General features: G+C 38.5%; 1 protein-coding gene across 3 annotated transcripts in view; it reads left to right on the top strand.

The window, feature by feature from the left end:
• Positions 1-17,495, top strand: part of DNAJC15 (DnaJ heat shock protein family (Hsp40) member C15) — a 72,424-nt gene that overhangs the window by 20,741 nt on the left and 34,188 nt on the right. For all 3 annotated transcript variants that reach the window (XR_010837279.1, XM_059042229.2, XM_059042227.2), the window contains exons 2-3: positions 6,560-6,611; positions 8,904-8,977. Coding sequence is in view for 2 of the 3 variants with exons in the window: in XM_059042229.2 (XP_058898212.1) it covers positions 6,560-6,611; positions 8,904-8,977 (126 nt within the window). In the remaining variant the exon portion in view is untranslated. The remainder of the gene's footprint in view (positions 1-6,559; positions 6,612-8,903; positions 8,978-17,495) is intronic.

The following is a 17,495-nucleotide window of genomic DNA, read 5'->3' as shown; positions in this document are numbered from 1 at the left end:
TATTACAGAGTACAAAAATCTGGTAGTGCAGGATGCATAATAGTTTTAAAATTTCAAGTTGAGTTCTACTTCCAAATATTAGATTTTTGTTATCAATTGTTTATGCTCAAAAGGTATAAACTATTTTAATATCAAATTAATTGAAAATACTATTAAAGAGGTAAATCAGATACAGTCCCCTTCCAATAAATAATTTAATTCCAATAAGAAATGAGTTTTTGATTAGCTATGCTAATACTTTGTCCATTTTCAGTGTGGATGAGTAAGACTTGATTGCACAGTTTGGGGTTATTTATTGAACATTCTTATTTGCTCCAGTGATCTACCTAATTTGAGTTCGTTTTTGTTGTTTTTAAAGGCTGCAAGTGTTTATCTTTCTATAAAGTTAGTCTTCAGAAATAGAGATTAATTCTGGCATTAGCATTATTTTTCTTATTGTACTATTGTTGAATGAATGAGAAATGAAATGTAAATGGCAGATCTTCTGATATGCTCTAGGAACTCAAAGTAAATGAAACACCCTCCTTATTTCAGTGAGCATTTGTTTATTTTTAATTTTTTTTTCTTATTTTTTTTGGCTGCGTTGGGTCTTCATTGCTGCACATGGGCTTCCTCTAGTTGTGGCGAGTGGAGGCCACTCTTCGTTGCGGTGTGTGGGCTTCTCATTGCAGTGGCTTCTCTTGTTGCGGAACACGGGCCCTAGAGTGCGCAGGCTTCAGTAGTTGCAGCGCATGGGCTCAGTAGTTGCAGAGCATGGGCTCAGTAGTTGCAGCGCACAGGCTCTAGAGTGCAGGCTCAGTAGTTGTGGCACATGGGTTTAGTTGCTCTGCGGCATGTGGAATCTTCCTGGACCAGGGATCCAACTCGTGTCCCCTGCATTGGCAGGCAGATTCTTAACCACTGCGCCACCAGGGAAGTCCACATTTATTTAAAAAAAATTTTTTTTTAATTAATTAATTTTATTTATTTATTTTTGGCTGTGTTGGGTCTTCGTTGCTGCACATGGGCTTTCTCTAGTTGTGGTGAGCAGGGGCTACTCTTTGTTTCAGTGCACAGGCTTCTCATTGCGGTGGCTTCTCTTGTTGTGGAGCATGGGCTCTAGGCACGCGGGCTTCAGTAGTTGTGGCTCGTGGGCTCTAGAATGCAGGCTTGGTAGTTGTGGCACTCAGGCTTAGCTGCTCCACGACACATGGGATCTTCCCAGACCAGGGATCCAACCGGTGTCCCCTGCATTGGCAGGTGGACTCTCAACCACTGCGCCATGGGGGAAGCCCCACATTTATTTATTTTTTAGAGGTTCTCATGTTGGGGTTTGTGAGCTGAAGGGCTTCAGGGAAACCCATGGATTCCCTCAAATTATATACAAAAATATTTGTGCTTTTCTAGGGTGTGTATATATATATTTGTGATTTTCTAAGGTGTTGATCCATGGAGTTCATCAGATTTTTTAAAAGCTCTTGCTATCTAGAAAAGCTTAAGGAGACGGAACACATCTAAGCATACATTAGTGAAATAAATGCGATAGGTTAAAAATAAAGGTCTTTGGGAGATTAGCATAAACGTTGGAGGCTTACCATGTTTAGCATCCTGTAGAGCATCCATTTGATATAGGCCTTTGCCTTGTGTGTATAGTGACTGGTGTACAGTCATGCTTGTATCATTGAGGGTCCTGGTAGTAATGGATGGGTTTTTGGAACATAGTTTAATGAAGGGACTATTTGCAGAGTTGTGGGCGTAGTTAAAAGTAACCAAAAAGGGATGATGAATCACCCAGGGACTAGCACCAGTTGGAAACAGTTATCCACTCAGGCAAAGAGGCAAGGGGTGGGGAACTATGCTCCAGAACCCAGCGAGAGTTACAGGTATGGAAGAGGAGCCACTCAACAAGAGTCATGGCCAAAGAGGAAATAGAGCAGGGAATAAGTTGTACTATTGTTTCTACTTCCTTCCACTCTTTGCTTTTCTGCTGATGCTTCCTGTTGGGAAAAAGTCTCATGTGCATAGCCTTTCAACCCCTCTTGGCCTCGTAAGAATGGGTCTTGGACTTGGAACACTTCCTAACCAAGAGATGAGGAGCTCACACAGCGTGTACTTTGTGGGATTATCGTCCCCTGTTTCAGGCTTGCCCCAACGTTCAGTATTTCAGACTCTAGGGATAGTGTGGGATAAAGAGGGGGAGGGTGCTCGTGGGCCAATTTCCCTTTGTCAGCTGGCTGGCAGCCACTAGCCGTATGAGACTAGTGCACATGACAGGAGCGGATCTTATTACTCTGTCTCTTCTCTATGTGAGTAAATCATTGTTCTACCTAGTGCTTGACTGTTGTGTTTTCCTTCACAACCTTGATGCCAAGATACGATGGGCAGAAATGTATAGAGTCCTTTTATGGGATTGGTAACCAGTGCATGGTGTTCTGGTCAACACTTCCTCTCACTGGCAAAACCCAACCAGAAACGAGAGAGGGCAAGCGAGGACTGGATAATGTAGTCTTTTGAGATAAGGGAAGACAGAGGTAAAGAGCAAGGCAGAGAAGGGGGTGGAAAATGAATCTGGAGAGACAAATGGAGAATAATCATCAGAGGACTCAATACTTAATTTGTTAAATTAAATTGAATTTTTAATTGTTAAACACAATTGAGCCTTACGTATTGTTAGATTAAAGTGAAAAATGATCAAATGTCTGATGATTTAATGTTTCTGATATAAATACCTTGACATAAAAATTTCTTTAGAATAATGAGGCAACTGTTTGTCTCATATATATATTTGAATAGTAGAAATAATAAAAATGATGCAATAATCAACTTATAAAATTGTGAAATTAAAATAACTCAACTTTTCAAGACTTTATGTTTGTCAAATATACATTTTTCAAAATGTGAAAATTTATCTAACCTAGAGAAGACCAATTCATTTTCCACGGCCTACCTCAAAAACCACTTCTGTGAATCTTCTTTTACTTGGACAAATTTAAGAGTTTGTGAAACATTGTTCATATTTCTGTTATACCACTTACATTCCTAATCTTATTGATAACATTAAAGTGGTTCACGTTTACTGCCTGTTTACTGTGTGCCAAGCCACTGTGTTAAGTCCTTTACATACATTATTAATATTATCCTCAGAATAACCCCAGAAGTGTAGATATTATTGCTTGGTGCTTGATGCATTGGTGGATAGAACAAATTCCACAAAGGCCAGAGATATTTATATTCTTGTATCAATATTTCTACAACATTTTGGTTTTGTGGTTATTGTTAGTATTCATATGTTTATTAGCCATTTAGATTTTTTTCTATGAAGTCCCTGACCTACTCTTTTTTTAAAAAAAAATATTTTATTTATTTATTTATTTTTGGCTGTGTTGGGTCTTAGCTGTGACCCACAGGATCTTTGATGCAGCATGTGGGATCTTTCGTTGCAGCACGTGGGCTCTTTGTTGTGGCACGTGGGCTTAGTTGCCCCGCAGCATGTGGGAATCTTAGTTCCCCGACCAGGGATCAAACCCATGTCCCCTGTATTGGAAGGTGGATTCTTTACCACTGGACCCACCAGGGAAGTCCCCCTGGACTCTTTTGTTCATTTTCTACTGGATCATCTGTCTTTTTAATGTGGAGGAATTCTCTGTACTTTTGGGTATGTATGTGCTCATCGTTATGTGTTGCAGATGACTTCTCCCATTCTGTGGCTGGTTCAAGCTGAAATATTAAGAATATGTCAGATCTTGATAGGCAAAGATAAATATTTCTAGTCAGATGAAAGAATAAACAAGTTTTATGAGGAAGGAAAATAAGTTCACACCTGAAAACAGTTGAGTACTTTAAAAAAAATAAATTTATTTATTTATTTATGGCTAAGTTGGGTCTTCATTGCTGCACGCAGGCTTTCTCTAGTTGCGGTGAGCGGGGGCTGCTCTTCGTTGTGGTGCGCAGGCTTCTCATTGCGGTGGCTTCTGTTAATGCAGAGCACGGGCTTTAGGTGTGTGGGCTTCAGTAGTTGTGGTGCGCTGGCTCAGTAGTTGTGGCGCACAGGCTTTGTTGCTCCGTGGCATGTGGGATCTTCCCGGACCAGGGCTCGAACCCGTGTCCCCTGCATTGGCAGGTGGATTCTTAACCACTGTGCCACCAGGGAAGTTCCAGTTGAGTACCTTCGTTGGACTGAGGATCCTTAAAGTGAACTAATGGAAAATAAGACTGGAAAACTCAAAATATGTAGCCCCTGGGAAACTCTAGAAAATGGCAAAAATATACCTCAACAGAACATCTTCTTGAAATCAGTACTCGTTTCCCTTCAGTTCAAGAGTAATTACGTCTAGACAGCCTGAAGGGAACCTCAAAGACTGTTTGGCCTCTTGCTAGCTACCTCTAGGCTTGTCCTTCTCTGCCAGGGAAATAATCTTCCTTTACTGAGATTGCCCTAGTGCTCTGCCTGTTGAAAAGGTGAATCTTAGAACTGGAGCTGAGGACTTCCCTGGTGGCGCAGTGGTTAAGAATCCGCCTGCCAACACAGGAGACATGGGTTCCAGCCGTGGTCCAGGAATATCCCACCTGCTGCAGAGCAACTAAGCCTGTGCACCACAACTACTGAGCATGCAGTCTAGAACCTGCGAGTCACAACTACTGAGCCCACATGCCACAACTACTGAAGCCCACGCTCCTAGAGCCTGTGCTCCGCAACAAGAGGAGCCACTGCAATGAGAAGCTCGCACGCTGCAGCGAAGAGTAGACCCCGCTCACCGCAACTAGAGACAGACCGCATGCAGCAACGAAGTCTCAGTGAAGCAAAATAAATAAATAAATTTATTTAAAAAAGAAAAGTCTAACTCTTAAAAAAAAAAAAAAAAAGAACTGTGGCTTCCCTGGTGATGCAGTGGTTGAGAGTCTGCCTGCCTATGCAGGGGACACGGGTTCGTGCCCCGGTCTGGGAAGATCCCACATGCCGCGGAGCGGCTGGGCCCGTGAGCCATGGCTGCTGAGCCTGTGCGTCCGGAGCCTGTGCTCCACAACAGGAGAGGCCACAACAGTGAGAGGCCCGTGTACCGCAAAAAAAAAATAAATAAATAAAAGAACTGGAACTGAGGAGGGGAAACCTAGATGAACTTTCCTCATCTTGTCTATGAAAAGCTCTAGACTTCTAAGAGAGAGTTACTGGGTGTTAAAGTTAGAGCACCATCATACAGTTGGCCTTTGTGTCTTGATGTTTATCCTTATAGAGTCTCCTCTTGAAGACTTGGGGCTTTCATTTCCTAAGACTTGCATTCCCTTACAGAACTTGAAAACTGATGGCTATAGGGCTTTTCGGTTTTACTATCCATCTAGTCTCAGCCTCCATCTTATCATTTCTGCTGTACTGTTGTGAAATGACTCCATTCTATTCCCTAGTGAGATTATTGTAGCTTTTTTTTTAGTTTTTGGATCTTATGGGTTTGCTTCTTTCACCACTAATCAGACAAAAACCGTTTCTATAGTGTCTCTCCTTAATTCTGATCCCATCAAAATTTGATTTGGCTGTAAGTACCTGAAAACTGAAAATAGTAATAGTATCTTAGGAAGACAATTTTATTTTTATCTCATGTAAATAGCAGCAGTCCCGGGGTGCTGTGGCAGCTCCATGATCATCCAGGACACGGTCTCCTTTCATCTCATTGTTCTTCCTTCCTTATCTGACATGGCAGCTCCTGGTATAATGTCTACATTGCAGCCAGCAGGAAGGAGGAATGGAAAGGGAGAAGGACATTCCACCATCCCATGAAGGATTTCTCTGAGGCTGCACACACCACTCTGCTTATATCCTATAAGCCAACACTTAGTAAACATAGCTGTACCTAAGTCTAAGGCGGGGCTTGGAAATATGTGTCTGGCTAAAAATAGGAATTTTGATCCTGTAGAAGAAGGGGAAAATGGATCTTGGGGGGGCAACCGTTGATCTTTGCTACATAAAACCTTTTTCTTTTGTGACAGATATTTTCCCAAGGTGGTTAAGGAGAAAAGCATAGACTGATATGGAGTATATAACTAATTTAAAATTTATCAGGATGAGCCCATAACTTTAAATTCTGAATTCTTGGCTCTTACTGTAAAATTTTTACATTGGTCTAGAAAGGTAGAAATAGCTAACTCTTAAGTTATTCATCACTTTTACTAATTTTTCACAGTTTGACTTCTTTTCTAAACATGGATACGTTTTATCAAATTTTTTAAATGTAGCAGAGTCCATTGAGCATTGCATATGTAAAGGAGGAGGAAATACTTACCTTTTAGCTTTATAGAAGATAAATACATTAAACCCACTATTAAGAATAGTCTGTAGAAAACATTTTAGCAATAGGTAACATAAAAGCTCTTGGTTAGAACAAATTCAAATACATGGAAATTAAATGAAATCTAGAATTATTTTAATTCACTGAAAATTAGCTGTAATCCTGAAGATTTAAAAAAATTCTACACCACAGAGCTTGAGGAAAATGTGTTATTACTCATAATTATTCTCATTATTTTAAATGATTTACTTTAAAAACCCAGTATGTAACACTATAAGTGATAATCATTTTTTCCTCCATAGGCAAGAAGTTTGATAGCTGTGGGACTGGGTATTGCAGCTCTTGGATTTGCAGGTAAGATAAATAAAGGATATATATCAAGAAATGTTGCAGGAGAAATATTTCCAAGTAGCTTCTATAGTGATTCATGAGAAAACTCTTAGCATTCTGAGGTTTTTGATTTTAAGACATACGTTCCCATTCTTTGCAACATTTAGTCACTGAAGATTTGTCAGCGCAGCAAAATCTAGATAAACTTTGTAGTGAAGGAAATTAACGATACAAAAGCTAGGAAAACTAGCCCCAATAATAATTGATCTTCCTGACATTTTTTTAGTTTGAGCTATAGTGTACTATTAAAAAATAAAATCTCTTTAATATGAAGCAGTGTAAGTGATAATGGGGCTCTTTTATTCTCCCATATTTTTTTCTTGCCGGTAAGAATACACATTTTCTGAGCTGTCAGTTCTTTCTGATGAGCGTAGCCATTCTTTATAGTGTATTTATCATTTGTTTTAACGTGTTGGTGTAATTTCTTTGACAAACCCAGGAGAATTTCTTTTACTGCCAAAATCTTTTTAGAAAGAATAGTTATAAAGATTTAAAGTAAAATTGCTGTCTCTTCTAACCATTAATTTATAGTTTTAAATTGCAGAGCTATTCTCTAATTAAATGTTAATCTGAGAGCATTTCCTTGTTGATAAAGATTTAGATTTTTCACTTAGCATTTGTGTCTCTTAAGTTCCATGGATTTGATCTTATTAATTGGATCTTCTTTTTAGGTGGAGCTACATTCTATTGTGGTTATATGCAGTGAGATCCAATAGAAAAAGAGACATAAAAGATTTTGTTTTGTATAATATTTAATTCCACATAACTCTGTTTAAAGCACCTTACCAGTAAGAACTTTAAAATCAGGAAGATCAGTGGTTCAGATTCTCTTGGTTCTTGTACTGTCAAAGTCTTGTGTCTCATATAACTATAGTTAACTACTTACTGAGGTTTCATGAGAAGAGTAGCATGTCTAGAAGGGAATTCTGACAAACTTGCCCATAAACATAAAACAATTTTTGTATTAATTACTATAGCAGAATAGGCATAGTTATTTCAAATTCAAATGTAAGATTTTTATTTGAAATTAGAGAAAGATATACTTTTGCCAAGGTCTTGTTTCTACAATGAGAAGAATTGATGTTTGTATTCTATACATACTACTCTGTTGCCAAATTCAGTTTACTAACTAGAATATTAATAGCAGGCAGTTCTCTTTCAGGGTCAAATACGACTGAAGAGTAGAATTTAGGAGAAAGTACCCCTAGACTATTGGAACTAGATCTTCTCCTTTATGGTTAAAATAAATGTCCAGATGTCACTTCTTGAAGGCTTTAATTGCTTTTTTACATTGAGATTGCATGATTGTGGTTTTGAAGGAATTTTGAGGCACATTAAAAGCCATATTTTATACTGTTGTAGAATCAAATGGAAGTTGATGTTTATATAAGAGATTTAGATGAGTTAGGGTTTCAGCTTCATTTAATTTTACTTTATTTAATGTTCTACTTGATCTCAAGAGCTTTTTATCTCCTACTTAGATTGGCTATTTCACACCTTCCTATGTCTAGCATCCTTTGTTTTTTCCTGTAACATGTTGTTTGCACAGGAATGACAGTATATTTAGACAGGTTACTTCTTATAAAACATCTATGTACTTGAACTTTCCCAGTAGAAATCTTGATTTGCAAATAACGTTATGGTTAGAAATTGAATTTAAGTTCAGAGGGTCATAACTGGTTTTCTAGCAGAGCTTTGGGAAAAGAGACCCTAGTATTAGTAGACACACATTCTGATTAGGGTACAAAAGGTAAATTAGCCAGATAATATTTTATTCTTGTTCTGTGCCCTCAAAACAATTTAGGACCTGTTTTGCTGTTGATTCCTAGTTGTCCAGACTCAGAGGAGTTGTGATTATTCGGATGCCTAAGAAAGGAAAGCACTAAAATAAAAGAAGCTTTTAGGAGAGCAGTCATCCTCAGTGAGAAATTGAGTACTGGGATGTTATTGTTTTTATGACCTGTAACATTGTATAAAAAGTAGGATTTTATACATAACCATTGAAATTTTCTAATTTTTTAATTATGAACTAAAGCTTAATTTAATAGCTATGAAAATTATATTAAAATGAAATGTGTCCTCCATTTAATAAATTAGAAATTTGAAAAAATGTGACTGTCTTTCTGGTAGATTTTGAGATAGTTATTAAAATAACATTTATAAAGTAAACTATTAATAAATACTATGGTGAACACTTTGTGGGTGTTGGCTTTCATTATAGAAAATATATTTGCTTTTATTCCTGTTACTATTTAGGTCGCTACACATTTCAAATCTGGAAACCTCTAGGACAAGTAATCACAGAAACTGCAAAGAAGATTTCAACTCCTGTAAGTGAAAAATGGCTTTAGTGAGAAATCTAACCTTGCTTTGATTTTTATTTATATGCCATTATTGATAGTAATTCAGAAAAATGTTTTGGATTTTCATACAGATGTGTGTATCATTGACAACTTTATTGACTTAGTTTCTTTTAAGTTTCTTGGTCATGTTATTTTATATCTAAGCTTATTCCTGACTTTGACTTTTAATTATCATATTCCTTTTAGTAGTATATCAACTTTGAGGTAATTTATTTTCCTTGTTTAATTAGTATTCATCTAGTGATTGTCCTGTGCCAGAGGCTAGGCATAGCTGGTGAACAAAACAGACATGGTCCCTGTCCTGATGGAGCTTACCCAAAAGTTTATTTCATCTTCAAATTTGAAGCTAGTTCCCTCGTACCACCGCACCTGGCTATCTCAAACATAAAATTATACGATTCCAACCTTGAAACCTATAGGACTTATACCTTCATCTACCAGCATTACAGCTACTCTGCTGAGCTGAATATAAGGAGAAAAATGAATGATAGTAGGTATCTAAAAAGCTATAGTGTGGTGAACTGTGGTTTGTGACCACTGGAGACCATGCAAAGAAAACTCACTGAAGCAGTACAACATAAACATTGATTTCTGGGAAACAGAAGATCTGTGATAGATCAGCTTGGCTTACAGCAATTTGAGAATGAATGGCTTGTTTTAGCAAAGGCATTATAGGCTTGTGAGGCTTAGTTATTCATGAACAATAACCACACTTTCAAAGGATGACATACTATATTATGACAGATAATTAAACTCAGGGTCAAAAGAACTGCAAGTGATTTTGCAGACTTATAAATAAATGTATGTCTGTGATGAGAGGGAGCATGTGTATATTTTCTGTTTTCCTGTTTATATTTTATTTGGCTAAAGTATTAATAGGTATTTAGCATTCATTCAATAAATGTCCATTAAGCACTTACTACATATTGGATATTATTGTGGGAGGTAGTCATGAACCAGACAAAGACACTGCCCCCTAGGAGTTTACTTTTTAGTGGAAACAATTAACAAATAAATAAGATATATAATATGTAGAGGTGTTGAAGGTAGAAGCTTAGTTTTCTTTAGAGAACTAAATTAGCGTAAGAGATTGATTCGTTAACAGCAGAGAGGAATCTATATTAGGTCCAGGAAGGCCTCTCTGAGAAGATGAGGGAGCAGGCCGTGTGAACATCTGAAGAAAGAGCTTTCTAGTGGGAACGCTGCAAAGGTCCCAAGGTGGAAATGAGTTTAGCAGCCAGAGTAACTCCAGTGGTGTGTGTGGAAGGAATAGTGGTAGTTTGGGCCCAGATCACTTAGGGCCAAATAGACTGTGACAAAGACAGCAGATTTTGGTTTAAGTGTAATGGAAAGCCTTTGGAAGGTTTTGAGCATGTGGGCAACATGATTACCAATTTAGGTGATCACTCTGCCTGCTGCAAAGAGTATAGACTAGAGTGAGTCAGAGGAGAAGCTGTGAAACCTGTTCAAAGGGTACTGAGGTAGTCCAGGGACTTAGGTGATGGTGGCTTGACATAGTTATTTAAATGTCTTTCCATATGTTTATGTATAGCAAATTGAGAGACTTTCAGAAATCATTTCTCTCCTGTTATGCTGATCTTCAGTAGATATATTTATACCATAAATAGACTTGTGTTTTGTAGAACTACATTATTTAACACTGAAAGGAAAAGAGAGAAAGAAAATGAGAAACATTTCACTGCTCTGTGGAGGTTCACAGATAAGGTAGAATAGTTTAAGAGTTTATTATGGGCATCCTGAATGCAGCCCCTGCATTTCTTTTTTCTTTTCAAAGGTGTCTCTATTTATTTATTTATTTATTTATTTATTTATTTATTTATTTATTTATCGGCTGCGTTGGGTCTTCGTTGCTGTGCGAAGGCTTTCTCTAGTTGTGGCGAGTGGGGGCTACTCTTCGTTGCTGTGTGTGGACTTCTCATTGTGGTGGCTTCTCGTTGTGGAGCACGGACTCTAGGCAGGTGGGCTTCAGTTGTTGTGGCATGCGGGCTCAGTAGTTGTGGCTCGCGGGCTCTAGAGCGCAGACTCAGTAGTTGTGGCTCACTGGCTTAGTTGCTCCATGGCATGTGGGATCTTCCTGGACCAGGGCTCAAACCTGTGTCCCCTGCAATGACAGGCGGATTCTTAACCACTGCGCTACCAGGGAAGTCGCAGCCCCTGCATTTCTTCAGGAGAGAAAAATGATACATGCTCCCTTTCCCTCCCTTTTGTGGGCTTCAAGTTAAGACAAGTGCCGTTTGATAAATCTGGCCCCTTTTTCACAAAGTTCTACTCTTGCAGTTTGCAGTGAAACATCTTGGAATATCTTTATAATCATCATAATTATACCTCAGTGAAGAGAGGAGTTTTAAAAATACTTTTAAAAATATTAATTGTTCCAGGGAAATTGAGGAATGAAATATATACATACTATCTCTTGGCACTGATTCCAAAAAGCCAAATTCATGAGCACAGCATTTACAGTGTTTTGATTTTGTAACTGTGTTCATTATTGAATCAAATAGAGTTACTAACAAATAGAGACTGTAGTCGTGTATCAATAAATCCCTGTCACTCAAAGGAGAATGTTCAAGGCTCAAGTTCCTATGGGTTCTCTTTTCTTTTTTTCTTAAACTTTATTCGCTTCTTCAATGCTTTAACATCATCTTTTTCTTAAATCTCATTTTTCTTTTTCTCATGCCTTTTTCCCCATTCTTCTGGAATATTGCCTAGAATAGTTTTGTTCATATGGAATGCATGGAGAGTTTGTTTCTTTCCCTCTCACTGTTGTCATGTAGCTGCTGGCTCCTTGGAATCTGGTGGAGCCAGTATTAGAGGGATACTACAGAAGTCTCTGCTCAGACGGAATCTCCGTGCCCACCTTTATACTTTCCTGCGTACTCTCAGCCACATTTTGTGGTACTCTCAGACTTAGTCAGATTTTCTGGTGTTCTTTTTCCTTTGTACACTACTTGTTTTGATTTTGATTTTCTTTTGTTTGCGCTCTTGGTTTTTAGGTTGGGGTGATTTTTGTTTGTGTGTTTGTTGTTTAGTGCTGGAAATTTGGGGGATTTTCTCTTTATTATTGATGTTCTGAAATGTCACAGGAATTTTTAGCCTTGGCTTATGTGAAAATTGTCTATTTTTTGTTCTGTAAGATCCTCATATTTTTTCTTTATTTTTTCCTTCCAATGTGTCTCTGCTCCTGGAACTCATATAAGTGGCCTTTCTTAGCAGTTTGGTAGATTCACTTCAACAATTTAACTGAATGAGAAGATTGGCAATGTGCTGTGAACACGTAGATGGCTTATAACAACAGTCATGTCTCTTCCAAATCAAGGAGCCCAGAGGCAGTCTTGGAACCTCCAGAACCCAGGAGTGGTTGAGTACTATGTGTATTTTACTGATTGGCATAACTGTCCCCCTCTTCAGCCCTCTGGGTTCAGTGTGATCTGTTGGTACTCGCCTTTGCTTCTCTTGGGACCTACCACCCACATTTGGATGCATCCCAGGCATATGATTCTCTTTCTTGGCCTGAGGGCTAAAGTGGTAGGTGGCAGGCCCTTATGCCCTATGCTAATGGAGTTAGGAATGGTCTCTCTCTGCTGTTCTGGTTTAATTAATTACCCTGATGTTATTTTTTGTATTTGTTGACTCTGAATTTAGTCAGAGGGGCTGCTGAATTGGGGCTGCTGTGATTTTTTTTTTATATGTGCAGTCTTACCTGTTTTCAATCTTCCAGGATTTCTTTAAACTGTCTTGTTTGCTTCTTGATCCATTTCTTGTTTTCTAGGCCTCTTATGGATTTTTCTTGTTTAAAATATCTCTTTTCTCATTGCAGAGGCACTTTGGAAAGCAAAAGACTTTTATTATTCAGTCTGCTGTTTTGAACCAGTACCTTTTACTTGATTTTTTAAAGCATTCATGTATATTATTGACCCAGATAATTGTCTAATTACCCCTAATTTATTTCTTGGGGAAAAAACCCAAGTCAATTATCTTCTTTTGAGGCTTTTATTTTTCTATTTGTTAATTTTTCTTTTTACTTGAATACAAGTTTTTAAAATTGGACTTACATTGTTTTATGGTTAAGTGGAATTCATGGAAATAACACTAATTAAAATCATCCTTCTGTGGCTCTGTAAATCAAATAGATTATTATTATTTTTTTTTTTTTATTTTTTCGGTACGTGGGCCTCTCACTGTTGTGGCCTCTCCCGTTGTGGAGCGCAGGCTCAGTGGCCATGGCTCACGGGCCCAGCCACTCCACGGCACGTGGGATCTTCCCGGACCGGGGCACGAACCCGTGTCCCCTGCATCGGCAGGCGGAGTCTCAGCCACTGCGCCACCAGGAAAGCCCCAAATAGATTATTATACATACTTAAAGTTTATAGTTTATGGTAAATGTGTTTCTTCTCTTAAGACTGTTTTCCTGGTTGTTTGGAGGGCTTTTATGTTTCAAGTGATTGAGTAAACTAGCTAATGAAGACTTTAACTTGGTTCGTTTCACATCTTCTTTAATAATATATAGCACTACAGCATTCAATGTTAATTTTAGAAGGAACATTATTTTTATTTTTGTTTATATATATATATATACTTTATAAATAAAATAATACAAAATAATAATTTGTAAGGTTCAGGGTATGTTTCCAATAGACAGAAGAATAAATCCCACTATTTCTGTTCTTGGAAATTCTATTAGAAAAATATAACCATCTACTCCATCTGTTTGATGATATACTTGTTCCTTTGAATTTAAACATTTCTCTGACCCACCAGTGTTGTCAGAAAATAGTTCTGCATTGCCTATGTCTGTATATTCTAATATAATGCAGTATTGGTGTATTACTTGTAAACTTCAAAGGGCTTACAATTTCTTTTTAAAATTATGTAATGTAAAACCTAAATTCCATATGAATTTAGAAGGCATGATTTTTTCTGAAGTAGCATGAACAGTTTTTTTTCTGTTTTCTCTGTCTGCCTTTCTGTATATAGCCCCCAAATATTAAATGTCTATCCTCAAAAATGATATAGTTCCTTTAGAAGGATTGTGATAATTGTATATTTATTTGTAAGCTTATTTGTAAACAGGTCAGTGTTTTAGGGTATGAGCCTCATCCAGATGCTAGACTTTAAGTAAACTTTTCTTAGTCTCCTTTTCTACCTGGAAAAAAACAAAGTAAAAAATTTTCTTAGATATAATGGCTACTTTTAGGGTTAATGAGCTTTGTGAATATAGTGGAAATGACAGTTCATGAAACATCATCAATTTATGTTTATTATGCTGAAAATTTGAAAATTTGGAGCTCACAAGGGTACATACTCATAGAAATATTAGGGAGTAAGGTACGCATCTAGTAAAAATTTTGATCACCTGAGAGAAACCTTAAAACCAGCTGTTCTTCCTCTGTTAAGTTTTCTATTCCTTTATATATATTCCCCTATATATCTCTTATTCTTTTATATATTCCCCTGTGTGTGTGTGCTTGTGTATATATACATAATTTGTTCACATTAGTATGTGTACTTAAACAATTTGATTCCCTTCCTCCCCTCACTATTTGGAGGAGGGGGTTGTTTTTTGTTTTCTTACTAGATTGTTAATTACTTGAAATTTGGAATAGTACATCATATTCCTCACAGTACTGGTACATTGATAGATTAGCATCTATGTGATAAAGGACAGAACTTCACTTGTCTCATTTGAAAAGTTCCTGGCACATAGTAGGTGCTAATGTATTTGTTGAATGAGTTAATTGCCAGGGAATTATTACCAATGGAAATTTATGACAAGCTGTTCAAAGAGAATAGCTTATACAGATGACCAGATCTGGCTCCTTAGGACTCATTTCTTAAGCTCTAATAATTTACTTGGTTTCCTTTTAGTCCTTTTTTTAAAAAAAAAAATTATATTTGTAACTGTGTTTATTGTTGAAAATTTAGAAAGTAAAAATAAACGTGAAGAAAATAATTATTCATAATTCCACCACCCCAAAATAATATTTTGGTGTGTATACTTTCAGATTTTGTTTTATGCAAGCATACACTTATTTGTTTTTCCTTAGAAAAATATGGGTTCACGTTTTAGAAACATGCATGCATTCAATCGTGTGAATTTTTTTCCTTCTAAAAGTTGAGTTCATGCATCCTGTTTTCTCTAACAGCTCCTGAAGAGTTGTCTCTCTTTGCTATCTCCCATTCCTTTCCTCCTGTTCTCTTTTTTTTAAATTTATTTTTGTCTGAGTTGGGTCTTCGTTGCTGCGTGCGGGCTTTCTCTAGTTGTGGTGAGCAGGGGCTACTCTTCGTTGTGGTGCATGGGCTTCTCATTGCAGTGGCTTCTCTTGTTGCAGAGCACAGGCTCGAGGCACGCGGGCTTCAGTAGTTGTGGTGGACGGGCTTAGTTGTTCCACGGCATGTGGGATTTTCCCGGACCAGGGCTCGAACCCGTGTCCCCGGCATTAGCAGGTGGATTCTTAACCACTGCGCCACCAAGGAAGCCCTCTCCTGTTCTCTCTTAAACTCACTCTTAATCAAACCTTCACTTCCAGTACCTTCACTAGACTTAGATTTACAAATCAAAGGGTAAATCCAGCTGTCAGTCCTCAGTTCTCATCTTACTTGACCTATCAGAAGCATTTGAAACTATTTTTTCACTTCCTCACTTTTGGCGTCTGCTTTTCCTCCTCCACTGCTAGGCCTCACAGTTTCCTTTACTGATTCCTCTCCATCTCTGTACCACTAAATGTTGCAGTTTCTAGGTCTCAGTCTTTGGACTTCTTATCTATACTCCCCCTCTAGGTGACCTCATTTAGTCTCACACCTTTAAATACCGTCTGTGTGTTCATGACTCCCAAATGTTATCTCCAGGTCAGACTTTTCCTCCACTTACATAGACAGTTTTGAAACTTAATGTAGCCAAAACCAATCTCCTGATATGTTACCCACAAGAAACAAATAACAAACAACCACTCCTTCTCTAAGTCATTAATGGCAATTTAGGCCAGAAACCTTGCAGTTATTTGCAGAGTGAGACAAAGTTTAACAAGCTGTTAGTTTATTAGAGAATGCTCTTAGGATCAACAGCTCCAGAAGGCAAGAGAAGGAAGAACAATGGAGGGATAATTTAGGCTGCAGTGCAGTCTTAGTAAAAGGCCTGAGGCAGCCAGCCCACGGGGAGCTCTGACGCTCAGGTGACTCATCCTGATTATCCCGATTTGGGGCAAGAGGCCATGAAGCTAAGTGACATCACCTGGGAGGTGAATATAGCTAAGAAGTCCAAGGACTGAGCCCTGGAGAAGCACAGTGTTTATACCCTGACGTCAGCCAGTCATCAGCTAGAGACCCTCCTGCGACGGGGGCGTGAGCTTGACATTCTTCAGCCAAGGCAATTGCTAGAGTTTGACAGCTGAGTGCTGTCTGCCAGCAGCAGCCCCAGTGTCTGAGGAGTAAGTGCCTCAGCTCTGAAGGGGGATCTGTGCAGTATATAGCAGCCTTTACTGCATCATCTTTAGTTCCCTGCTTTTTCTCATATCCTATATTCAATCCAAGCAAGTGTTATTTCTGCTTTCAAAATACATCCAAAATCTGACAGCTTTCACCTCCTCCTCTACTAACCACATTGGTCCATACCAGCATCATCTCTTGCCTGGATTACTGTTATGTTGTCTTAACTGGTCTCCTGCGTGCACTCTGTACCTGTCTTTTCTATTCTCCACACAGCAGTTAGAGTAATTCTTTTAAAACCAAGTCAAATCTGTTACCCCAGTGCTCTGGTTCTCCTACCACTGAGAATAAAATTCTAAATCATTTCCATTGCTTCCAAGGCCCTCCACAATCTGGCGCCTGTTATCTCTCCACTACTTCTCTCCTCCTTGCTCAGGCCTCTCCAGCCACATTGACCTTTCAGTCTAGTCTTCCGGTCTGTTGGCCTCCCTGTCTAATATCCTGATGTCCTCCCCACCTTGTCAGTCTCTCCTCTTTCTCAGTCAGCCAGTCCAGTAGGTTAAAAAGATGTCTGTCATCTCTACAGTAAGTGACTTGGTCAAGGTTATCCAATGAGAAAATTACCATAGAGCTTAGATAAAGTTCAAGCCTTTTGCTTCTACTGACCTGTTGTTTTGTTTTGTTTTTTTTTAAGATGTTGGGAGCGGAGTTTATTAATTTATTTTATGTATTTTTGCTGTGTTGGGTCTTCGTTTCTGTGCGAGGGCTTTCTCTAGTTGTTGCAAGCGGGGGCCACTCTTCATCGCGATGCACGGGCCTCTCACTATCGCAGCCACTCTTGTTGTGGAGCACAGGCTCCAGATGCGTAGGCTCAGTAGTTGTGGCTCACAGGCCTAGTTTCTCCGCGGCATGTGGGATCCTCCCAGACCAGGGCTCAAACCCTTGTCCCCTGCATTGGCGGGCAGATTCTCAACCACTGCACCACCAGGGAAGCCCTGACCTGTTTTATTCCTTCAGTGTAGTGTTTATCTTGGTCATAACT

This window comes from Kogia breviceps, chromosome 16 (genome assembly GCF_026419965.1).
Source record: "Kogia breviceps isolate mKogBre1 chromosome 16, mKogBre1 haplotype 1, whole genome shotgun sequence".
Classification (NCBI taxonomy): domain Eukaryota; kingdom Metazoa; phylum Chordata; class Mammalia; order Artiodactyla; family Physeteridae; genus Kogia; species Kogia breviceps.
The sequence above is the reverse complement of the archived record's forward strand: the minus strand, read 5'-3'. Positions and strand labels throughout refer to the sequence as shown.